A 26,852-nucleotide genomic window follows, 5' to 3' on the forward strand; every position below is an offset into this window, starting at 1 on the left:
AAGACTCCCAACGTGAAAACATGCCTCTGATTAAAGGAATGTATATAATTGATCTGGAAAATTGAACTGTTCACACCCCAGGAGGAGGAGGTAGAAGGAGAGAAGCATACAACAGCATGGAGTAAAAAGTCTCCTAATCTTGGAATCAGGAGACCCCAGATTTAGCTTTCCATCTGCCACTGTGACCTTGGGCAACTTATTTCACATCCACAGACCTCACTTTGACTATATATAAAATGAGGGGTTTGCCTAAATGATCAGTCATGTTCCTTCTGGTTCTTTAGAGTCTAAGATCCTGTAATTCATGTGTGCATGAGTTTTTGCTCAACATTATATATAAAGTTAGCAAGTGTGATGAACCAAATCTATTTCAATTCTACTCTTAAACTTTCTACACTGATATCTATTGATGGAAAATTTGTTTCAAATTTTGGAGCACAGCATGGATTTTTCCCCCTTTGGAGTGGCCAAATTCCAACTCTTAAAAATCAATGTCAGGAGTTAATTGTAGGAATCTGAAACAGCACAAATATTAAGCATATTAAAAAAAAAGGAAAAGTAGCAAAGTTTGAATGCTTATTACCTGTCACCAAATAACATTGGCTTTTGAAGGCATTGCACACAAGCCTCGTGAAACCACTGCTTACATTTGCAGCACTGCAACATTTTTAAATACCAGCTTCAAAAGAAAAAGATGCGAAAATTATTACTTTTCTATCAGAATCTTTTAAGAAAAGCAATTTTCTTCATATGTTAGAAAAAAAAAGGGTTATCAATTTTTATAAAAATTCCATGGGCTTTTTTTGATTAATGAAGATGAGGTGTATTTCTTTTTTATCTCTATATGTGACTTAGTACTTGCCATACAAAAGACTCTCAATGAACTTTTGTTGAAGGAATTTACAGTTTTCCCAAGAATGTAGTGGATTTCAGTAACAGCAACACTGTGCAATGACCAACTATGTTTGGCTTAGCTCTTCTCAACAATACAATGATCCAAGATAATTCCAAAAGACTCATAATGGAAAACATCCAGAGAAAGAACTATGGAGTCTGAATGCTGACTCAAGTATATGGCTTTCACTTTTTTTTGTGGCTTTCCCCTTTCATTGTTTCTTCTTCCACAACATGACTAATGTGAAAATATGTTTCCTTGACTGCACATTTGTAACCTATATCAGATTGCCTGCCCTCTTGGGGCAGGGATTAAGAGGGATGGAGAGAAACATTTGAAACTCAAAATCTTATAAAAAATGAATGCTGAAAACTACTGTTGCATGTAATTGGAAAAATAAAATACTACAAAAAAAGAATATAGTGGACTCGTAATACTTAACACTGAGAAAAGAACCTTTCCCCCCTCTCCTCCTAGTAACATAAGGGTTCTCCTTACTATATGACTATCAGCAATCTCCAACTTAGAATATATCTAACAATAATGCATACAAACTTTAGCCACTGCCCAAGCAGTGTAATTGAGCCTTGACAGTCATGGAACAATTGTAAACAATTAGATACCAGTTTAGATGTAAAGAAAGGGAAGAAGCTAAAAATAAATAAATAGGGCAATCTTATAAAGTCTAATTATCTTTGATGTAGGTTCCCAGAAAGAGTTGATCTATAACAGGGGTATTTTTACTACCCTCTCAAATGTACCCACCTTACATACTATCTATACCATTTGGAAGAATCCTATTTTTAAAATATAAGTTGTCCCTTGAATGTTGGGTGGGGGTGGGGGTGTCTGATCATTTACTAATTAGCATTAGTTTCATCCCCCCGCCCCGAATATCAAGCTATATACTAAAACAACTAAGAATTTCATCTAGGTAAAATGGAAATATGTAATTCTGAAATATGAAACACTTTGGGAGTTAGGGTAGAACAAATAAACTTGGTTCCTGAGGGAGTGGGGCACTAGGAGGTATGAAAAGAACACAAAAATGGAAATAAGGTCCCCCCCAAAAATATCTACTTTGTTTGCCTAGACTAGATTTTGTACCTGAGTAATCTGTCTTCTCTTCTTTCCTGCACACCACTTTTGTTCCTAAGTCCTTTGGCTGAGCCAAACCTTAAACTAGTACTATATCTCTGTTATAGTGTGGGTTTAGAGAGTTCAAAACACTTGCACAGGCTAGTCTGGAAACCAAATCACCATTTACATCTAGATTCTGATTAGAGCAACTAAAGAATCCTCTGAAATGGTTTCATTACTCAAATTTGCACTATATATTTCCATTGGGCTAGAACCAATTACTGTATTTTATTATACTGTAAAATATTCATGAACTTGAATATATGCACCAATCAGGACATAGTGGTATAACCCTGTTTCTCTGGGAACATATTCTCAGAGTTCCAAGCAAGTATCTTCCAAATAAACTTTAAGAACACTACTAGTTTGTAAGTTGGGGACTAACTGTACTCCCTGTCACAATATTAGGAGACACCCTGTCTTCCAGAGCTAAGATCCAGCAAGCAATATGTGCCCTGAGCTTGGCATAACAACAATCCTTTGCGCTCACCCTCTGGATGATCTCAGCCACAAAATCTCAGAATTTTTTCTGGCTATGAAGCTCTGCTATGAATTACACTTATTGTTGCTGTTACCCCTCATTGTCAACACTGGTTGGTATGGTTATGCTCACTGCATAACCATAGGTATAAGTATTGAGATCTCCCCATACTGAAGTGGGACCCCCACTAGGGGTGGGGTTTCAAAACATGTGTCCTTGCTTTGCAAACTGTTTCCTTCACTTTGAAATTAAGCTTCTGTTGATCCCTGACTCTCCTTTCTCTAGCCATCTTTGTTCAGCTCTGGCCACCCACAGATTAGAGGCCAGTTCCAGTATCGTTGACGTTGTTGTCAAAAGTGAAACCAGGACACGGAACCAGGCCATTGGACTCTCTGGTAACAGTGGGAGCAGACTAGGTGCCACTGGAGATTTATTTCTCTGGAGTCCAATCTCCCTTCGTCTGATGAGTCCTCTGTCCTTGTCCCAGATCCAATCCTCCAAGCTCCCACTTTGGTCAAGCTTGCCATTCTTTTCGAGGAAAACTCCAGGGCCCTCTGGTGACTCAGTTCATTTCAGATCACTCTGGTAAGGATGTTCTTTCTTAACTGCACACCTCTGTTAAATAGCTTCTCTGTGTGCCTCTGTACAACTGCATTATGTAACAGCACACCTCAGTAACTGTGTGCCTTGTTTGTATTTGTCTTTTCATTTTGTCTCTTCCTGTCTTTGTAAAATGTAAAATGTCTGTGTAGATTCTGTTACCTTGAAAGATTTAAAATGAAGACAATCAGAAAAACTTCTAAGGGCTGTGGCCTGAGAGTTTAGAACGCTGGGAAAGGTTAATGGCAAAATTCCACCAATGTTATTGTATGGCTGCGAGATGTGGAACACCAAATAATCGCAAATGTGTATCATATACAGGGTAATGGGGAGATACTTGGTGAAGGAGAACCAAGCTATAATACAGCAAAACAAGTAACTTTAAAGAAGAGGTATAATATATGTCATCAGGGAAATGTACAATAGGAAAAGAAGATAGGCTGGTATCGTGGAAGGGCAAAGTACGACAAGTAAACAGCCTAAGTGTTCCACTGGTATCCTTGTGATAAAGGAAGAAAAGTGAAGAGAGCCTCCAACATGTTGGTAATTTATAGGTTGAAATTGTTAAGAATCACACAGATGGGCAAGCATAGATGGATTTCAATTTTCATTGTTGGCAGAAATATCCAAACTAATGAGATCAGCAATCCATCTGAAGATTTGGGTACTGTTCACTTGCATTTAAGTTCAAGGTAATTGTTAATCAAATTAGCTGACTTATGAGCTTTTGCTTTAGAAGTTTGTATTTATAACTATTCTAAACAGATTTATGAATTTTTGTCCTTTTTATTCTCTTACTGGCAGTTTTAAACCAAGATGAGTAGTAGGTTAGCAAAGTGATAGTATCAGTTTGCTCAATACTTGCCCTTATCTTGTCCAAAATTTTACTAATAATTTGACAAAGTCAAAGAGGGCATTAAAATCAGCAAATAATACAAAATGAGAATGCTGAGATAAATCAAATAATGAATAAACCTAACTCCTGAATCTTAATAAAAAACAAACAACCAACCATTCAATTACAAGTCATTTTTCAGTCATGTCCGACTTTTCGTGACTCCATTTGGGGTTTTCTTGGCAAAGATGATGGAGTGATTTTGCAATTTCCTTCTCTAGATCATTTTACAGATGAGCAAACTCAGGCAAACAGGATTAAGTGACTTGCCCAAGATCACACAGCTAGTTAGTGTCAGAGGCTGGATTGGAACTCAGGTATATGATTTAAACCTCTTATATATCAAAGCATGTGTGAATTAGGAGTAAAACTAGGAACTGAGAGAATACTGACCTAGTACTAAGCTTTAAGCATCATGTGATGATTTATTAACAAACCTAATTTTAAAATTCAACTCCTCTTTCTACTCTCAAACACCTAGCTGGAAAATTCTTTCAGTTAAAATACAGAAAAACAATTTCCTAATGGTTATCTGAATATGATTTTATTCAAATAATCTGGCACTATTGCTGGAGAATCCTCAGCATATTAGGTGCTTAAATAAATGTTTAACTGAATTGCTTATAAAACATGATTAATCATTTCACCACCACCATCTGACAAGAGTAGTAAAATCTGATTTATTACAAGTCCGCTTTATTCCCAAATTCATGCTAATATTTGCTTTTTACCCATCCTAATACTATCAGTTTCTAGAGGGTCAATAACAATAAGGCTGACATTCACCAAAGAATGGGAGAACCAGGAAAATCTCAGACCTGACTGGGAGATGCAGCAATAAATTTCTTCCCTAAAAGTTAGCTTATTAAATCAACATCACTAATATTTAGAAATCCTCTGAGTAGAAAATATTATCTACTTACTCTCCAGGGCCTCCACAGTAGCAGTAACACTGCTGAGCATTGGTTTTATGACCTGGATCCCATTCTAGGTCTGCCACACTATAGGGTAAAGTCTGCTTCATGACTTGTAACGCTTTGGCATTTGGTCCTTTCTTAAGCGCACCACCCCTCTATATTAAATTTTTAAAAAAAATAAAGACAAAGACAATTGACTAACAATGAAGGCTAAATTTTAAACACCATTTAAAATTAATGATTTACAATATATCTCCAAAGTTTCCATTTTAAATATTGTTTTAGAACTAGTACTAAAAATTTACCCTTGTTGCTTCTATCATTTTAAAAATACAGGTCAGTACAAACATTTATTAAGCACTTCTTTATCATTCTTTTCTTTTGCATCACTAACAACTTCAGAATTGCTATCAACATAGACAAGGTGAGTCTAGTAATCCTTATAAAACAAATTGTAAAGAATATTTGTTTCTTCACAGCTCTAGTTATTCTTATTTTCCCACAAACAAGTTACATATAAGCAAAAATTAAAGTAGAAAAATTTACAAATTTTTACTTAGGGTCACAGGACAAAAATCTTAAAATATATATATACCTTTGTTGTTGTTGCAAAAACACATTGTCGACAGAGCCATTTTTCATCAGAGTCAATCACACTGGAATCAATATTAGGTGTATGGCACAACTGATGATACCCTAAATTTTGAAAATAAATTAGATGTCCAAATATGGACAAGTGATTCACCAAAATTTCAAGGACATATTTCAAAATAAAATTATCTTGCTTACAACATTTAATACTCTTCAATAATGTAAAATGTTTTTCATTTTGCTGTAAAAGTATATGCAAATCCCTTTTTAGTTCTTAAAGAAGATGAACATAGAATTCAGTTTCTTGACAAAATATATTCCACATTTCAGGAGCCAAAAAATTCAATTATTACACTGAATTTATTCAAATTAATATTACATAACATTATGTAATATAAGTTACATGTAAGGTAACATAAGACCTCAAGTTATCAATGTATCAAAATATTTATTATTACTCATATGCCGCGAAATCTGTCTTAAGACTAAGAAAAAAAATTAACATTTTAATGAAATCATATCCTACTTACCTTGCCCACACTTATCACATATAACCATTTCATTAGGAGCTTCTGAATACTCTTCCTGACATATTGTACAGACCATTTCCCCACTTCCAGTGGCTCCTGAAGACAATTAAAAATATTTTTAATCCAGCAAAAAAAAAAATACAGTGAATATATAAAGGTCTTCATAAAAGTCATTTCCATGTACCAGAGAATGGCTTTGAGTAAGAGTGCTTTGTTGACAGAGCTAGGTAAATTCTCATTAAGTAATAATGAAAACTTAAGGAAAACTGTTATTTTTTAAACTAAAGGATCTAGTTATATCACAATGCAAGTTAGAAAGAGTGGTCAACAGTTAAAGCCAAGACTTTCATACTTTCCTTGTTCTGCTACGAAGAAGCCATTACTATTCTCCCCTCTATGCCTTGCTCACATTGTTTCCTATACCAAAAATATACTTCTTCACCTATTGAATTCCTACACTCTTTAAAGCCTAATTCAAATGCTTCCTCTTCTCCTAACTCTGTATCTTCTCCCACGGACCTCACACAGCACTTTGATTTGCGATGTTTCAATGCACTTATCGTGTAATATTATGTATCTGTCACCTCTGTTTGTGCCCTATCTCCCTACTGGATTGTAGCCACGTAAGCTCAAAGAGAATACAAATGGTGTCTTCCCTAAATCTTTTATCTGCCCACCCAGTACCTAGCACAGTCCTTTGTTCATATCAGAAACTTTACAAATGTCTGTTTTCATTCCCCTCAATCACTCAATACCTTCCAGGGAAAAGCCTGCCTAAATTCCAAACGTAATCACCAAACAAAAAAGAAAATATCTACGAGTATGTAAGAGAGGAAAAGGGTAGTCATAATGGCACTTGACCGGCATGAGCTCTTTATTGGGTAAATCATCTCAAAGCAACCTTTTTAAGTGACCTAATTGTTCTTTTAAGGTTTATGTTGGCATCAGAAGATAGATCCATTATTTGTGGAAACCAACACATTCATTCTCTATCCATTAAAATATCCATTCCTGGCTGATTCCTTGTAGTGGGTCTCTCGCTTCATACCATCCCCTTCTGGGGCTACCATGGACATAAAAACTTGAATCACAACTGCACATACAAACCTTTTGTCATTTTGGTGGCGGCAATAGCAGTGCACCTAGGCAAGGGGAAGAATACTGGACTGTCAGGGGATATTTCAAAAAGGGTCAAATGGGTTCTATGACCCACACAAATCTTCCCTTTTCTTGCCACCTGCTACCACCATGAAAACACTAGACAAATATGCTCTTTTATTGTCTGGGAAGCAGCAAAGAGGAGGAAAGTCACAGGATCAAAGGACTTGGTCAAGAAAGATCCACATTAGACAGTATCATCTGAAAGCAAGTCATATGATAGTAGGTTTCTAGAGCAATAGTTCTCTGTGGACTCCTTGGGGTTCCCCAAAACCCTTTAAGGGGGTGCACAAGGTCAAAATTACTATCATAACAATACTAAGACATTTTTGCCTATTAAAATGCTCTTCCCTTTTCCAATTATGTATCTATGTGAGGCCAGATTTTCTTTATATACTTCAACCAAAACAACACACTTCAATAGACTGAATGCAAAAGCAGATATGAGAATCCAGCTGTCTTCCATTAAGCCAGATATGAAAATGAAAAGCAAAAAATGTGAAAAACAATGCTACTCTTCTCAATAATTTTTGTGTTGGAAAATATAATTATTTTCATTAAAAATATGTTAACATGTAACAGATTTATTGGTTATTTCAAAATGAAATAGTATCATGTTTTCATTTCTAATACAGTAAATACTGATATAACCTACATAATAAACAAAAATTTATTTTAGGTTCTTAACTTTTGAAAGTGTAAAAGGGTCCTGAGACCAAAAAGTTTGAAAACCACTGTTCTAAAGTATAAGTGAACCCCTACTGTGAAAAGACAGTTCAAAAATCCAAATTTACAAATCAAAGTCTAAAAATTATTCTTTTGGGATTAGAGAGATGATTCAGCCTACTAAGGTCATTGTTGTTGGAGCCCTGCTGTCCCTTTAAATCCTTTGGCTTAGTCTATTCTCACTGCCTCCTCAGTTCCATCTTCAAAGTATGCCACCATCCCTCTGAAAAGATTAATTACAGAACGGTTACTTCTTTAGAGTTATTTAAGCTTTTGAGTATCTGAGAACTAAGTAATATAATTACACAGAAATGTGACTGAACTCTATTTCTAGTTTTCTTCAATAACTTAACAAGCATTTGTTAAACATCTAATATGTACCATAACTGTGCTTGGTGCATGGAAATGTTCCTTCCAAGAAACCAGGAAATGGAAAACTTTAGTAATTCACTATATAATTATGACTTGGGGTCCAAAAACAGAACTCAAAAGCTAAGTTTTGTTTACTAATACAGTAACCATCATGTAGGGAAATTACTCCCTATAGTGCTGGTGGCAAAGGCCCTGGAACTGAGATAGCAGCAACAATGTTTTAAACCAATCAACTTAGACCCTCTACAGGGAGTATCTTCTATGGAAAGTACTTCAATAGAAGAAATCTCTATATCGGAGTTCTAAATAAAGTAATAACTAATAGTCCCACTTCTGTGTTTCCTTTCTAGGCTGGACACAACTCCCTTTAGATTCCTTCCTGATTACTTATCTGATAAGGAAATCCAGAAATGGAGCTTCACTGGGCTATTAGTATACTTTGAATTTTAATATAGAGATTTCAACATTCTTTTTGCAGTTAAAGGACTTTCCAGAGAGAATATGTCCTGTAAAGGGCCCACACTTACCAGATTTAAAGAGCAGCTGTGAAATAATGATTCCAACAACTTCCATGAAATAAGTATCTGCAATTTATAAAGTATGTTTAATAGGAAATTTTTCTGATCTATGTGTTAAAGCAAGGGATACCTGAATTTATTCTGACACCAATCCAAATCTAATTATTAACGTCATCAAGAGATAACAAAAATAAAGGAGCAGCAATTTCTACCATACTCTTATTTATACATATTTTCTACTATAACACAGGGGAACCATTTATTTATGTGTATCTCAGTAAGTCCTAAGATATGACTCACAGGATCATGTTGTTGTTGTTCAGTCATGTACAATTCTTTGTGAAACCATAGACCACAATGTGCCAGGCCCTTCTACCCTGCACCATCTCAAGTCTGTCCAACTTCATGCTCATTGCTTCTGTGACATTATCCATCTCATCCTCTACTGTCTCCTTCTCCCTGTGCTTTCAATCTTTCCCAACAGCAGAGTCTTTTTCATTGAGTCCTGTCTTTTCATTATGTGGCCAAAGCATCTGACCTTCTAATGAACGTAGATTCATAATAGGCACTACAAACTTTTATGATAGTTCACAGAAGTGTCCACTTTTTACCTAACAACTTTTTTCTTCTGTATGTCAGTAATGCTTACAACTTCCAACACATGATGATTCTACTGACAAATATCCAACTTTTTATGACCCAAATGATCTCTCAAGCACCAATGAGATATAACAGTATCTAGGACCAGGTTTATGATTTTTTTTCCCTTACTTTCTTAAAAATGATATGTTTATTTTAATACCCACATTTAAAGGTCAGAGACAATTTGAAAAAAAAAATCAAGTTTCAATATAAATCACTTTCAAGAAAAATAACACCTGCCTGTTTGTATGTCCTTCCAGAGAACCCAGGATTTAGAACTATCTTCAAATATGATGAAGCAGCTCTGTTTCAATATGTTTATCTGTAACGAAGAAGAATATTTAAGATGATCTTTCTAAAAATGATAAATTGTAACTATGAGCTCAAAACTACAATATGATTTTGTTAAAATTTAAGTTGTGATAACAAGACTTTTAAATAACTTGCCTTTTTGATAGTTCCAAGATAAAATAATCCATCTGACCATCTAGCTAGGACATCCTGACCCTCTTCAAATTTACATGCTGGCTTTTTGGCTTTCTGTCCATCCTGTAAAGACAGTTTGGTCAAGGATGTCGGGGTCTTTTGGTTTCGACGTAAAGGAGACCGCTTATGGACCAATGAATTACACGCCCCTGTAGAGTCTCTGTTTAGGAAATAGAAGCCATCAAAAATAAATAAATAAATAGCCACATCCTACATTTACAAAGTCCTCACAAAAATTCTCAGGCAAGTAGTGCAAGAATTATACCCATTTTATAGATGGAGAACCAAATTCAGTGAGGTTAAATGACTTGTTCAGGAAGTACCTGGCTGGTAAATAGTGAGGCCAAAAGCAAATATAGGGCTCCTGACTGCCACCTCAGCAGAGTCTTTACTCCAGCTCTCTTGCAATGTACACTGTGGCAAAGCAGGCTGCCCCTATTTGAACAATGCCTACTATGCTCTTTGGATACACTGTGTGAACTATGATTATACCACACTGCCTAAGGAAGAAAATCTTCTATGTAGTGTATCTTCTATGCATATTTGTACTAAGAAATCGATTTGAGATTTACAATTGGATCTGTCAAACTCAACCACATAAATAAAACAAAACCTATCCAACCAGGCCCAGAGGTACTGAAACACAATCTAGTCTGGTACAATGATTAATTAAAATACTTGCTACAGGAGATGGTAGCAAGAAACTCAGGGTCATGTCTGCTAACAAAAAGGTGGGGAAAAAAAACCAAGATAGAACACTTCTTAATATTTGCCTAGCTGCCTCAGGTAGCTAGGTGGCACACTGGATATAACATTCAGTCTAGAGTGAGGAAGACCTTAGTTCAAATTTAACCTCAGATACTTACTAGCTGTTTGACCCTGAGCAAAACACTTCACCTCTATCTACCTCAGTTTCCTCAACTGTAAAACAAGGACACTAATAACAGCACCTACCTCCTAGGACTGTTGTGAGGCTCAAGTAAGTATTCATAAATTACTTAGTACAGTGCCTAGCACACAGTAGGCACTATATAAATGCTTATTCCCTTCCCCCCTTCTCTTTTCCTTTCCACCCCCCACACACTATGGGGTAAGGGTCAGCAACCATTCATTAGTCACATACTGTCTTTATATATTTACTTTGGCCACTACAGGCATAGAAAAAGGGACAGGGAGATAACCGAGAAAGATATATATGCCAACTATCCTTTGTCCTTGCAAAGTCACAGTGGTATAAGGGGAAAACAGTTATCTATGCAGACAAGTGGATGCAGGTGACAGAAATGACTGCAGATGGTTAAGTGGATAGAGCATTGGGCCTGGAGTCAGGAAGATCTGAAGATCTAACTAGGTGTATGACACTGGGCAAGTCACTTAATCTCTATTTGTCTCAATCTTTCAGAGAAGGAAATGGCAAACTGCTCCAGTAGGTTTTTGAAGAAAACCTGTAATGGCTTTACTAAGAATCAAATAGGATAGATCCACTGAACAACAAGGTGGCATAGTAGAGAGGCTGGCCTGTAGTTAAGAATATCTGACAATCTCAGATATTTACTAGGTATATGAGCCTGCACAAGACACTTAACCTTTGTCTGTCATAGTTTCCCCAAATGTAAAATGGGGCTACCAAATAGCACCCTACCTCACAGGTTTGTTCAGAGGATCAAATTAGATAGTATCTGTGGAGCACTTAGCACAGTGCCCTACACATAGTAAGGGCTTAATGAATGCTTGTTTCCTTTCCTTTCCCTTGAACCTTCCTTCTGAAATGCCAGATTCTGGCCTTAAAAGGCTATGTTTTAAAAATACAAATATGCTGAGAAAAGTTAACACCTTATACAGTATCAGCTAATATCACAACAGGAATTGGCTAACAACCGGCTGAGAATAAGAATAGGACACAGAATTAGGAGAGTTCTGGGAAACAGAATTTAAGGGAAAGAAGTAGCACTCATAAGGGGATATGGAGGAGAGCCAAAACAAATCTTTTTTTTCATGATTTTGCCAAGGGCTGGCCCTAATTATACTTCTCAAAATCATCTCTCATAACAAGAGACTGCTGATTTTTCTAGGCATTAGACTATGAAACATTACTTCATTTTAAAGTTTTATTGATTGCTTTCATTTTTTACACCACTGTTTCCCAATACACTTCCTCTGCCCACCCTCAACTTTCCCTTATAACAACAACAAAAAAAAAGTTAAGTAAAAACAACCAACAGAGTACACACAACACAACCATCTATATCTGTGGTCCTCCACCTCTCCAGTGAGCATTAAGAGACAACATGGGTTCATTGTAAACAAGCAGGATAGTTTTAGAACTAACAAATTCAATCTATTATATATTTTTCTTAAAATTTTATTTTTAATTTATGGAATAAAACAAGCATTTCCATAACATAGTACAAGGAAAAAGATGATTGTATATAAAACTGCAAATCTACTATGCACAATTTGCTATTCCTTTCAAACACACTAAATTATCATGTAAATTCCCCCACCACCACACACCCCTGCCCTAGAGATGGCTATCCTTAGACAAACAGGTACACACACACACACACACACACACACGCAAACGTAAAATTATTCTGTACATACTTCTATTAATCAGTTCTTTCACTGGATGCAGATAGTGTCTTTTTTCATATTGTTCTTTATAGATAACTTGGGTATTTATAATAAACAAAATAACTTATTGGCTCAAAGTCATCTTAAAACAGTATTGCTTGAGGAGCAGATGGACTTCATAAGAACCTGGACAGTCTTATATGATCTGATGATGAGTGAATGGAGCAGAACCAAGAGAACACTGTACACAACCACAGCCATAGACACATTCTATGATGACTATCTTTGATAGACTTGGCTCTTCTCAACAATGCAAGGTTTCTTATAAGTAAGACAGCTCCAAAAGACTCATGATGGAAAAGGCTGTCCACATCCAGAGAAAGAATTACAGAATTGGAATGCAGACTGAAGCAAACTATTTGCTCTCTCTCTTTTCTCCTTTTGGTTTTGTTACATCTTTCTCATGGTTCATTTCATTGGTTATAATTCTTCTTTACAACTTGATTACTGGGAAAATAAATTTAAAATGAAGGTACATGTAGAACCTATATCAGATTATATGCTGTCTTGGTGGGGGAGGGGGAAAAATTTGGAACTCAAGAACTTGTGGAACTGAGTATTGTAAACTAAAAAAAAATTAATTAAAAATATTGCTGTTACTGTATACAACGTTTTCTTGGTTCTACTCATTTCACTCATATTTCGTAGAAGTCTTTCCATGTTTTTTTTAAACCATTTCTTATCATTTCTTATAGCACAGTAGTATTCCACCACAATCATATGCCTCAACTTGTTCAGCCATTCCCCAATTGATGGGCATCCCTGCAATTTCCAGTTCTTTGCCACCACAAAGGGAGCTGCTAGAAACAGTTTAGAACATACAGGTTCTATTCCTTTCTCCCTAATCATCTTTGGAAATAGACCAAGCAGTGGGATTGCTGGGTCAAAGGGTATAGGTAGCTTAATAATTCTTTGGGCATAATTCCAGATTGCTTTCCAAAATGATTCAATCATTTTATAATTCCACCAACAATGGAATAGTGTCCTAATTTTTCCACATCCTCTCCAACATTTGTCACTTTCCCCTTCTATCATTTTAGTCAATCTAGCAGGTGTAAAATGGTATCCCGAAATTGTTTTAATCTCCATTTCTCTAATCAATAATGATTAAGAGCATTTTTGTATGACTATAAATTATTTTGATTTTTTCATTTATTTGCATTTTTATAAACAAGGTTCCTTTTGTTCTTTGCATATAGAAATGGGGTTTGTCAAAATTTTAATAAAAAGAAAATCTAAAAAACAAAGCTTGATAGACTTTTCCTTTAAAAAAAAAAGACAAAGCTGCTAGGCTGTTAAAGCACAATAGGTGACGGCATAGATAATATAGCTAGATTTCAGAAAGTCTCAAGGTATCTTTATGGACAAGATGGAGAGAAGTGGGCTAGGTGCTAATATGGTTAGGTTGTTTTATCCAGTCTCAACTGGACCCTCACTATGTATAGCAATCCTTTTGCCCTTTTATGATTTGACTGTATCAGTCTCTACAATGGCAATTCCAAACCTCCTCTATTCTCAGACCATCAACATAACCTCTCTTTTTCAAAAGAGGCTCTCATTTCATCTTTACTGAGAAAACAAGGACCATCCGTTATGAGCTATTCCTCCCAAACTCCACATCAAAGCCTTTCTTTGCTATACTGTTCTCTCTCTTTCTCTCTCTCCCCCAGAGAAAAATAGGTGGGGCCTTCTAACCAAGGCTAACCTCTCACTGCCCTATACTTCCATCTCTTGATTCCAATCCTTCCTATCTCTTACGGCAGCTCAATCATTCCATTTCTTTCTCTTGTCTTCAATGTCCCCTTATCTACTGGCTCCTTTCTCACCACCTAAAAACATGCCCAGGTTTCCCTGAACCTTAAAAATCTTCCATTTTATCCTGTCACCTCTTCACATTATAGTTCTATAATACTCTCGTCCCTTGTACAAATTCCTGGAAAAAAGATGTCTACACTCATCATCTCCATTTCCTCACCTTCCAGTCACTTCTTAATCTCTTACAATCTGATTTCATTATTCAATTGAAATTACCCTTTCCAAAGTTACCAACAATTTCTTAATGGCTAAATCTAATGGCTTTTAGTTAGTTCTCATTCTTCTTGACCTTTCTAAGAGAAAGATGCTACGAAGGATTAGGCATGAAAATTGGGAGTATTTGGTCTGGAGATGAGATTCAGGAGTGACATGACATCTCTCTTAGAAATTCCATTACAAAATGTGCAAAATACTTGGGAGTCTACCAACTAAGATACACAAAAGAACTATATCAATACAATTGCAAAACACTGTTTATAGAAATAAAGACAGCCCTAAATAACTGAAGAACTATTAACTGCTGAAGGTTGGGCTAAGCCAAATGATAAAAATAATAATACTATCTGAATTTATTTATTCAGTTACATACCAATCAAACTACCAAAAGATTACTAATAGAACTAAATAATAGAACTAAAAAAAATAGAACTAATAGAACTAAAAAAATAACAAAAATCATTTGAAGGAACAAAAAGTAAAAAATCTCAAAGGAATAAATGAAATAAAGAGAGAAGAGAAAGGGCCTAGCTATACCATATCTTAAATTCTATTCTGAAGCAGTGATCATTAAACAATTTGGTAGTGGTCAAAAAATGGAGAGGTCTATCTGTGAACAGACTGAGTACATAAAACACAAAAACAAATGAATTCAATAGTCTGGTATTTGATAAAACTAAAGACCCAACTTAAATAAAATCTTACAAAAACTGCTAGGAAAACTGACAGCAGTCTGGAAAAAACTGGGTTTAGAAGACCAACACTTCACACTATAATGTAAGCTACAAATGGATGCATGTGATCTAGATATAAAAAGTCACATTGTAAAACATATTAGAGGAACAAAGAAAAAATTACCTTGCAGATCTATTAATAGGGAAAGAATTCAGAGAAATTAGAGAAAATAAATTGGATGTATTTGACTACATAAAACCAGAAAGTTTTTGCACAAATTCACTGCAGCTATGATGATGAGCTGATTGATATACTCACTGTCAAACAGGGAGAGACGGAGCAAAGATTTGAACCAAAGTGCTGATAACAAATCCATTGCTGTTTCCCCTTTAACACGGCTCATGTTTTCTTCCATAAAGTTGTTTTGACACATCACTTCTAAATAAACAATTCATCTATTATACTCTCTTAATAAAAAATAAAGCAAAACTTTCTAATAACTACACCTGACAGCACAGCAAGTTCCCACTCTCTAGTGGGAGTCAGTCATTTAATAGAAAGGAAATGTATTTGACCCAAGCTCTATTGCTTAAACACCTGACTCATTCTCCAGGAGTCATTACCTATACTGTTCACAGAGCATCACAGCTCAGAGGTCATTTAGCTGAAGCCCCTCATTTTACAGATGAGGAAACTGAGGCTCAGAAAGGTGAAGTGGGTCACCTGGCTAGTAAGTAGTAGACACAGGATTTGAACTCAGGCCCTCTTACTCTAGATCCAACACTCTATCCACTGTGCCGTGCTGCACACTAAGAATGATTCTCAAATTTTCCTTCTCCCTCACTCTTCCTTCATATCCAAGCAATTCAATCTCTCTCACATCTTCAACCTTCTTTACTCAGGCTTTAATGTTACCTCCTACTAGAAGCCTTTCCTGATTCCCCCACAGTTGTTACCACATTCTCATGCCTACAACAGCAGCAGTAGCTAGCATTTACATAACATTTTTAAGGTATCAAATTACTTTACAAAAATTATCTCATTTTATGTTCATGTCTCTGGAAAGTAGATGCTATTATTATTCCCACTTTAAAGATAAGGAAACTGAGGCATCCAGAAGTTAAGTGATTTGCCCGGAATCACACACCATTAAATGTATCTGAGGTTGTATTTAAATTCGAGTCTCCTTGACTTCATGTCCAGTTCTCTAAACACTGAGCCACCTGGCTGTTGCAAATTATTATTTATATACTTATCTATTTACATGATTCATCAGCAGAATATAAGTTCCTTGAGGGTATAGTCTTTTAAATTTTATCTTTCTAGCATCTATCCAAGTGTTTGGAGCACAGCAGGCAATTACTAAATTCGGTTTGGAGTAGAAAGCTAAAAATTTCCAGTTGATAAGAATGTAGTTTTCCTGGGGACAAAACAATGACGGAAAACTACATTTACAAAAGCGACAAAAATACTTCTGTAAATTATTGTGGTTTTTTTTGTACACCAACAAAAAAGAAACAAAATGTCCCAAAGAATATAGTGAATACACACAATTCAGCAGCGAAATCAATACACTGCATTTAAAAAGACAAAAATTTTTTATCTTTCAAGTACACAAATGCTGATATATATTGTCCTTTATCTTCAACCAATAATTAAAGATAGATATTGGGTAATGAATTAAGCATTATTTCAAAAACTTTCAGTCAACTACTAGTTTATTGCCACTATTTGTACACCATTATTTACAGTAAAAAAAGGGAAGGTATTATTAGGCTGAAATAATTATTGTTGCCTTTTAAATGACGAACAGTGTTTCTGTATGCCAATTTCTGTATTAACTAAAAGGGACAGGTGATAAATCAGGTTGGGTTATATTCATGCAAACTGTCACAATGATTTATAAAGAAGAAACAAGTATTACCTCCTTTAATTTCATATAACTATATTCAAACTGGGTTGAAACAGAATTGAAATTATACTTTCATTAGAAAAACCAGGGTCACTGTCACAGCACTGGCAGGAACAGGCTAGAGGTATGAATAGCCTCACTAAAAAAAGAAAAACTCTGTGTGTGAACATGGATTTGGACAGCTAAAACACTATAAAAGCTCAGATCCTAATGAAATCAGTATCAAAATTAAGAAATTTCATCTATGTATCATGATGACACCTGCATGTCAATTCTCTAAACTTTCCAAAGCGCTTTATCTCATCTGTTCCTCACAATCCTTGGAAGTATATACTATAGGTAGTTATGCCTATTTTATAAATGAAGGAATAAAAATGTAGAAAGGTGATATTACTTCTCCAAGGTCACACAGCTATTAAGTGTTAAGAGGCAAGATCTGAACCTCAGATCTCTAATGATTAAAAACCTAATGGTCTTTCCACTGCATTATACTGCTTTATATATGGTAATAAAAAAAATGAAAATTAACAAAAAAGTGATGAAAATCCTAAAATTCCAAGAAACATAAATGATTGTCTACTGACACCAAATATTAATTGGTCTCAGTTGATTACATAAAACTCTAAAAGACAATGCCATGAAAGTCTTGCACTCAATATACCAGCAAATTTAGAAAACTCAACAATGGCCACCAGATTGGAAAAGATCAGTTTATGTCCCAATCCTAATTAAGGGTGCCAAGGAATGTTCAAATTACCAAACAAACAAGCCTGCCCTTCTGCTAATTCTCAGTTCACATACTGCTGAAGCCTAGCTTGCAGAATTTTAAGCATTACTTTGAAGGCTGTTTTCAAAGAGGCAGAAGAACTAGAGACCAAATTGCCAGCATGAGCTAGATAATGGAAAAAGCAAGGGAATTCCAGAAAAACATCTGCTTCTGCTTCACTGGCTACACTGAAGCCTTTAACTGTGTGGATCACAGCAAAATGTGGCAAGTCCTCAAAAAGATGGGAATACCAGATCATCCCAATTGTTTCCTGTGGAACCTGTATGTTGGCCAAGAAGCAACAGTTAGAACTGAACACGGAACTGACTGATTTTAAGATTGGAGGATTATGATAAAGTTGTGTATTGTTACCTCATTTAATTTATATGCAGAGTACATCATGAGAAATGCCAGGCTGGATGAATCGAAAGCTAGAATTTGGTTTCTAGAAGACATATCAACGTCTCAGATATACAGATAATACCACTCTGATGGCAGAACGTGAAGAGGAATTAAGAAACCTCTTGAAGAGAGTAGGACAGGAGAGTATAAAAGGTGGCTTGAAGCTTGATGTAAAAAAAAACAAAAAACACTAAGATCTTGGCAACTGGTCCCGCCACTTCTTGGCAAATACAGGGAGAAGAAATGCAAGCAAAGTTAGGTTTTATATTCTTAGGCTCAAAAATTCCTGCAGACAGTGCAAGCCATGAAATTAAAAGACACTTGCTCCTTAGAAGGAAAGCTTTGACAAACCTGGACAGCACACTAAAAACAAAGACATCACCTTGCCAAATCTTTGGTTTTTCCAGTAGCAAGGTATGGCTGTAAGAGTTGGACTATAAGGAAAGCTGAGTGCCACAGAACTGACGCTTTCGAACTATGCGGGGAAAGACTTTTCAGAGTCCCTCAGAGAGCAAGATCAAAACAGTCTATACTTAAAAAGAAATTAATTCAGGCTATTCACTGTAAGGTCAAAGAGTGAAGCAGAAACTTACTTTGGCCAAATAATAAGATGGGACTCAGACTCATTGGAAAAGACCCTGAAGTTGGGAAAGACTGAAGGCAAAGGAGAAGGGAATAGCAGAGGAGAAGGATAAAAGTATCATGGAAACAATGAACATGAATTTGGACAGACTTCCAGGAATAGTATAGAAGGGCATGGTGTCCATGGAGTCATCAAGTATCAGACATAACTGAATGATTCAACAACAACAAAAAAAACAACTGATTAGGTAAAGTATGATCTAGTGGAATTTGGTTTCAAAGAAAGATAAGATGGTAATAGGATGGCTTTATGGGTTACTAGTTTCTTATCCAATTTTCCAATGGAAATTAAATTGACATCTCTTAACAAGGCAAATTGAATAAATCTTTATTTTACTTTCTTGAGTTCTCTTCTGTGAACAAAAATAATGTATTTTATCAATTTTTAATCCATATTGACTGTAAGGATTTATATCCAAAGAGAGGGGATCATTTTACACAGAATTCATTAAAGCATCTTTAGGAATAAAAGATGAAGTTCCAAAATAAAGATGATAAGCCATTCTGCTTTATCCAAGAAAAATAATCTGCTTCAGGGTCCCAAATGCTGAGATATTCCTTTATATTAGAAAAGTTGAGAACTAGATAGGACCTTAGACGTGACCTTGTATAATAACCCATTTGCATCACCAATCCCCTTTATGACACCCCACCCCCAAATAGTAATCTAGCCTCTGCTTTAAGACCTCCAATAATATGTTCACTACCTACCAAAGTAGAGCCACAGTGGGGAACCTGTGTGGCCTTCTCGGTCCTTGGGTGCAGCCTTTTGACTGAGTCCAAGTTTTACAGAACAAATTCTTTTATTAAGGGAATTTATCTGGTGAAGTTTAGATTCCGTCAAAGGGCTGCACTTGAAGACCTAGAGGGCTACACGTGACCTCGAGGGGACACATTCCCCACTCCTGGTAGCCCATCATACATTTTTGAATGGCTTTAACTTTTACAGATCTTTTCCCCAAAAGTTGGATGAAATCTCCCTCCCTGTAACTTCTACCTGGTTCCAGATATAGAGTTAAATCGAATTCTCTTCCACATAACAATTTTTCAAACATTTGAATGTGCTCCCTTGAGAAGTAGTCTGTTGCCTTTACTAGAGGCAAGAAAAAAGGCCAGGTGGCCATTTGTCAAGTGTGTTTATTATAGAATGTTTTAATGTTCAGATATAGGCTAAATATGATGACCCCTAAAGTCCCTTCCAAGCGGGGCTGTGTAAAGGAAAGCTCACAAAGCTCACTGTTGGTAGGAACTGTAAATTGGTATGACCATTCTGGAAAACAATGCAAATAAAGTGACTAAAATGTATATACTTTTTGACAGAGACCCCACCGATGGGCATATAACTCAAGGAAGTCATCGCCAAAAATGAAAAGTACCATGTGTTCCATATAATTTATAGCGGCATTTTTTAACAGTTGTAAAAAACTGGAAATAAAGATGCCTATCAACTGTGGAATGGTTAAACAAATTGTGGTACACATGAATGAAATGGAATATTAATGAGCTATAAGAAATAGCAAATGTGACATACTGAGAGAAGTATGGAAAACTTCTATGAAAGGATGCAAAGTGATAATCAAAACCAGTAAAATAATATACACAAAAATTACAATTTAAGTGTAAAAAACAAGAGAAACAGAATGCTGCAAAATTATAAAAACAAGGTTGTCCTCAAAGAAGAGGTATAAGACACCTCCCCTATTCCTTTGCAGATGATAAGGTCCTTAGGTGTGTAATACTGCATATATAAGTCAGATTTTTCTAATGTGTTGATCAGTTTTGGGTTTTGTTTCTTCCTTTTTTTTATAAGAAATTCTTTGTTATAAGGGATGCCTCTCTGGCAGGTAGAGGGACACCGGAAGAAATCTAGGCAATTTAAAAACAATAACAATAAATATCTACTACAAAAAATAAAATCTCTTCTAATTTAAGATTCTGTGATTGTAATAATTTGTGGTCCAAGAATATATTAGCATTTGGTTGCCACAAAACACTGTTGAATTGCATCGGACTTCAAAGTTCAGCCCAATAAAATGTGACATCAAACAGTCTGTGCAGAATTCAGACTCTCCTTCCCTAAGTGTCTTTACATTCTAGGTCTGATACTTAGTTGAATAACCATGAGCTACAATAACCTATGAATCTCACTTTGCTCATCGGCAAAATGAATGAAAATGAATTTATTAAGCATTTATTATTTGTCAAATGCTAAGCAACAGGTCAGAAAAAATCATCTGATCAAAAATCAAAAAACCTCAAGGAAGTCCTACTCTAATGGGGAAAGAAAGTACATAGGGAAGTTATTGTGGTTTGGATAGTTACAGGTACAGTGAAAGAAGCCACAGGATAACTGACTGCCATCTTTTCCAGGAGCAATGGCAGTAGTGATTTCAGAAATTAAAGAAGGATGTAGGTGAAGAAGGAAGAAAATAAGGAGAGAGGATATATGTAAAGCAGCAAGGAAGGTGAAGGAGAAGACAACAGGATTGTTGTAAGACAAGCATTCTGTAAATCTTTAAGAAAAGGTCATCCATTGTATAAACACTTACAAGTACTACCATTATTCTAGTAAGAACATTATATTGACTACTAAAGATGTATAATACAGGGGGCGGAGTCAAGATGGCAGCTGGAAAGCAGGGACTTCTGTGAGCTGCCCTCCAGGTCCCTCCAAAAACCTATAAAAAATGGCTCTGAACAAATTCTAGAACTGCAGAACCCACAAAATAGCAGAGGGAAGCAGGGCTCCAGCCCAGGACAGCCTGGGTGGTGGCTAGGTAAGGTCTATGGAGCTGGGAGCAGAGCACAGCCCAGCGTGGGCATCAGCAGGACCAACCAGACAGGGAGACACTCAGAACAGGCCCTAGCACCCTGAATCAGTGAGCTGTGGCAGTTACCAGACTTCTCAACCCACAAACACCAAAGACAACAGAGAAGGTTAGTGGGAAAAGCTGCGGGGGACAGAGTGAAAGGAGTTCGAGGTTCAGCCACCAGCCCCAGTGACAACGGGGGTGGTGCAGCTACAGAACTACAGCTGCAGTTGCTTCCAGCCCTGGGCCCACCTGGTGGGAGGAATTAAGTGGTGGAAGGAATGCAGAGCCTGTTTAAGATCTGAGTCAGGTCTCGGTTGGAGGTTCTTGGGGGAGGAGGAGTGCTGGTGTGGCAGAGCTGGCTGCATAGAAATAGCTCTGAAAACAACAATGCATCCCCTCAAGCTTGGAACAAAGTACTTTTTACTCTACAAGCAGTCATAGCCCGACAAAAAACAAGGGTCAAGTAGTTGGGTGGGAACATGGCCAGGCAGCGAAAACGCTCTCGGATTCAAACTCAGACTTTGGAATCCTTCTTTGGAGACAATGAAGACCAAAACATACAGCCAGAACAAGTCAACAAAGTCAAACAGACTACATCAATAGCCTCCAAGAAAAACATGAACTGGTCTCAGGCCATGGAAAAGCTCAAAAAGGATTTGGAAAAGCAAGTTAGAGAAGTAGAGGAAACACTGAGAAGAGAAATGAGAATGATGCGAGAAAACCATGAAAAACAGGTCAATGACTTGCTAAAGGAGACCCCAAAAAATTCTGAATAACACCTTAAAAAACAGACTAACTCAAATGGCAAAAGTGCTCCAAAAAGCCAATGAGGAGAAGAATGCCTTGAATGGCAGTATTACCCAAATGGAAAAGGAGGTCCAAAAGACCACTGAAGAAAATACTACCTTAAAAATTAGATTGGAGCAAGTGGAAGCTAGTTACTTGATGAGAAATCAAGATATTATAAAACAGAACCAAAGGAATGAAAAAAAGGAAGACAATGTCAAATATCTCTTTGGAAAAACCACTGACCTGGAAAATAGATCCAGGAGAGATAATTTAAAAATTATTGGACTACCTGAAAGCCATGACCAAAAAAAGAGCCTAGATATCATCTTTCAAGAAATTATCAAGGAGAACTACCCTGATATTCTAGAGCCAGAGGGTAAAACAGAAATTGAAAGAATCCAGATCGCCTCCTTAAAAAGATTCCAAAAAGAAAACTCCTAGGAATATTGTTGCCAAATTCCAGAGTTCCCAGATCAAGGACAAAGTACTGCAAGCAGCCAGAAAGAAACAATTGTGGAAACACAATCAGAATAACACAAGATCTAACAGCTTCTACTTTAAGGTATCAAAGGGCTTAGAATACGATATTCCGGGGGTCAATGGAGCTAGGATTAAAACCAAGAATCACCTACCCAGCAACACTGAGTATCATGCTCCAAGGCAAATATGGATTTTCAATAAAACACAGGACTTTCAAGCTTTCTCAGTGAAAAGACCAGAGCTGAACAGAAAACATGACTTTCAAACAGAAGAATCAAGAGAAGCATGAAAAGGTAAACAAGAAAGAGAAATCACAAGGGACTTACTAAAGTTGAATTGTTTTTTTTACACTCCTACATGGAAAGATGGTATGTATGATTCAAATTCAAATTAAGGGATGAGAGAGGAATATATTGAGAGAGGGAGAAAGGGAGAGATAGAAGGGGGTAAATTATCTCACATAAAAGTGGCAAGAAAAAGCAGTTCTCTAGGAAGGGAAGAGGGGACAGGTGAGGGGGAATGAGTGAATCTTGCTCTCATCAGTTTTGACCTGAGGAGGGAATACCATTCACACTCAATTGGGAATCTTACCCCACAGGAAAGAAGTAGGAAGAAGATAAAAAGGGGGGATGATAGAAGGGAGGGCAGATAGGGGGAGGAGGTAATCAAAAACAAACACTTTCCAAAAGGGACAGGGTCAAGGGAGAAATTCAATAGAGTGGGATAGGTTAGGAAGGAGCAAAATATAGTTAGTCTTTCACAACATGAGTATCGTGGCAGGGTTTTACATAATGATACAACGTGTGACCTATGTTGAATTGCTTGCCTTCTTGGGGGGGGGGGGGAGGGCAAGAGGGGAGAGAACTTGGAACTCAAAGTTTTAAAAACAGATGTTTGAAAAAAAAAAAAAGTTTTTGCATGCAACTAGGAAATAAGATACACAGGCAATTGGGGCATAGAAATTTATCTTGTCCCACAAGAAAGTAAGGGAAAAGCGGATGGGAGGGGAGTAGGGTGACAGAAGGGAGGGCTGACTGGGGAACGGGGCAACCAGAATATATGCCATCTTGAAGGGTGTGGGAGGGTAGAAATGGGGAGAAAATTTGTGAAATTTTCACTCTTGTGAAAATCAGTGCTGAATATTAAATATATTAAATAAATTTAAATAAACAAAAAAATGTATAATACAAAAAACAGTTGAATGAGTGTCCTGTACAACCTTCAGCTTAGCCTTCTCAGTCTTCTTTCCACTACAACCATGCTCTTATCTTGCCTTCTCTAACAAAGAAAGGTGCATTCTGTGGCTAATGCAGCGGACAATTCCCCTTTTGGCTAATGCAGTGCAACAATTCCCCTTTTTTGCAACACTAGATCCACACAAAGGCTGCCTCTACAGAGTAAGTCTCATTAGCAATGAATTCTAACCAAAATCACCCATATGGAGCACCACTATGTTATTATGGCATTTAGCATTTCCTCATCTCAAGTTTAACTTGTTAGCTATTTTGCTGTTGTACTGGCAATTAAGGTGGGCTTTCAGCACTTATTTAATCAAGTGCCCTTGAAGAGTTTGGCCTTTGTTTCTTTGATTAAATTAGGAGTCTTTGATGACCTCCTTGCCTCAAGGGCAAGCCTGGTTTGCATGAATTTGAGTCCCAGGTTTGGGATGTTTTCGGGTCACACGTGTGACTCACCTTTGACTCTGAACAAGATTTGTAAACCCAGAAGTTGGAGGTCTCCCTTGGGGCTCTCACTCACTGGAAGAGTGGCGTATGACTCCGGGAAAGCTGTTGTTAAGAGCTCCCCGGCTTGTGAACCCTGATGTCGATACTTTCCTGGTAACTATGAATTGTGATTTGGTCTGTTTATATTGTGTATGTTTGTAATTTATTTGTACTTGCTCTAAAGTTCAGGTTGTTGGCTTTTCCTCCTGAACTAAGTGAATGATATTTGTATGTGTGACTAAAGTAAGATTCTTAACCCCTTTACTTTCCTTAGTAATGCAGATCAAAAGAACCTGTTAGCAGCCTTCTGTGTGCTGGTTGTTGTTGGTTTTACACAGCCACAGTAGCTGCTAGCCAGATTGTTGCTATGGCTGTACTTTCCAGTCTGAGGAAGAGAATACAGAAGTAAAATAGGAGAGTTGAGTAATTCTGCTTTTTCTCCATCATCTGTTAATATACATCTCATCCTTTCTTCACTTCTCCTAAAAAGCAAGAGTCCTATCTCTTTCTCTTTATGTCTCTTGCCTCCAACATTGCTTTTTAAAAAGGAAAAAAAAAACTAATTGCATTTATTATTAACTATTCATACCAAGCTTTAGCATGACACAATTTTTCCTTGACCATGTCACTCCCCCTCACCCCATTTTCCTCAGTTACTCATGTTAGGATTCTACCTTTTGTATATTTTATCCCTTTAAGCCTGAGATTATTTGATAAACTCTTCCTGTAGCTACATCAGTCTCTTAAGATGCTTTTTCCTTTTCTTTCTCATCAAAATAATTTGTAATGGCATAATCAGGATCCTGTCCTTATGGCACCAATCACTCAAGCAAATTTCCCTTTTAGATTTCCTAATCACAGGATTCTAATCAAAACACAGTAGTGAAGATTATTTCATATCATAACACTGTTTCCTGTGAATTACCTAACACATTTCAAAATCAGTTTACAGCAGAAAAAGTCCAAGGCAAAAAAATTTTAATTAAAAAAGAAAAATAGTTGTCATTCAACTGCACCCCAATTTTACTATTATTTTGTTTGTTCATAGTAAGCTTCTGGTCCAAGTCTATTTTACATGAACTGCTATATAGCCAAGTTTCTCATATTTTGTATTTGTACATTTGTGGTTTTTAAAAATGCAAACATATGATTTTATATTTTGTCCTGTTGCAAAAACAAAATAAAACAAAATAACGGCCAATAAGCAGCTAGGTGGCTGCTGAGTTTAAATTCAGCCTCAGATGCTGTCTTTTATTTCCTTTTTAAAAAGGGGAGAAAGAGTGCTGCTGCAGAATAGGCTGCAGTGGTCACTGCAGTCTTCCTCTGCCCTAAGAATGTAATATTCATTCCTGAAAAATCATTCTAGGTTCAGTTCTTGGAAGATGAAAACAAATATAATTAATGTTAATGGAAATTTTTTTTGTGTTCCTCAGCCCCCAAATTAAGACTCATTTGTGCCAAAATGCCACTGAATCCCACTAAAATGGACACAATTACTTCAATACTAACAATTCAGACTCCTGGTCAAGGGACTCAACTTCACTCACTGATAGCCCAGAACTCAATGTAGGCCCAAAGTCTTTGGCCCCAAGGAGATCTAAAAATTCTACTCTATTATTGGTTAAGTGTCATGGGAAATTATTCTCCCCCCTTCCCCAGGGCAGTTCCAGAATCCCTCCTGACTCTTGGTTGAAGGTGAGGGGAGGAGGGAGGGCAGGGCTGCCTTTCTATTACCCACATCTGCTCTAGGATCAGCTGAACCCAAGGCAATTCCACCCTCACCCCCACAATTAGGGGATATATATGTGTGTCTAGTTCCCTGCCCATCATTTCATTTGGAGTCTTCAGCTCAAACAGTAATAGTGCCTTTTCTCTTATAACAAGAAAACTAAGCGTCATGTGAGGTTTTGTGGAATCTTTTATACACTGCAACAAAAATTTCTCAAGTTTCTCCATGATGGATTGCCTATTCAAAAACATTCTTAAATCTGTATCATCAACAGCAGTCTCAGCAACATCTGTATCTATATATT

General features: G+C 36.6%; 1 protein-coding gene across 1 annotated transcript in view; it reads right to left on the reverse strand.

Moving 5' to 3' along the window:
• MTF2 (metal response element binding transcription factor 2) overlaps nt 1–26,852 on the reverse strand; it is a 60,926-nt gene that overhangs the window by 20,664 nt on the left and 13,410 nt on the right. The window contains exons 2-7 of the mRNA XM_036766995.1: nt 9,913–10,111; nt 9,706–9,787; nt 6,050–6,145; nt 5,524–5,624; nt 4,935–5,083; nt 584–679 (exon numbers count right to left, since the gene is read on the reverse strand). Coding sequence (XP_036622890.1) covers nt 584–679; nt 4,935–5,083; nt 5,524–5,624; nt 6,050–6,145; nt 9,706–9,787; nt 9,913–10,111 — 723 coding nt within the window. The remainder of the gene's footprint in view (nt 1–583; nt 680–4,934; nt 5,084–5,523; nt 5,625–6,049; nt 6,146–9,705; nt 9,788–9,912; nt 10,112–26,852) is intronic.

The sequence above is a fragment of the Trichosurus vulpecula genome, chromosome 7, assembly GCF_011100635.1.
Source record: "Trichosurus vulpecula isolate mTriVul1 chromosome 7, mTriVul1.pri, whole genome shotgun sequence".
In the NCBI taxonomy this organism is placed as follows: domain Eukaryota; kingdom Metazoa; phylum Chordata; class Mammalia; order Diprotodontia; family Phalangeridae; genus Trichosurus; species Trichosurus vulpecula.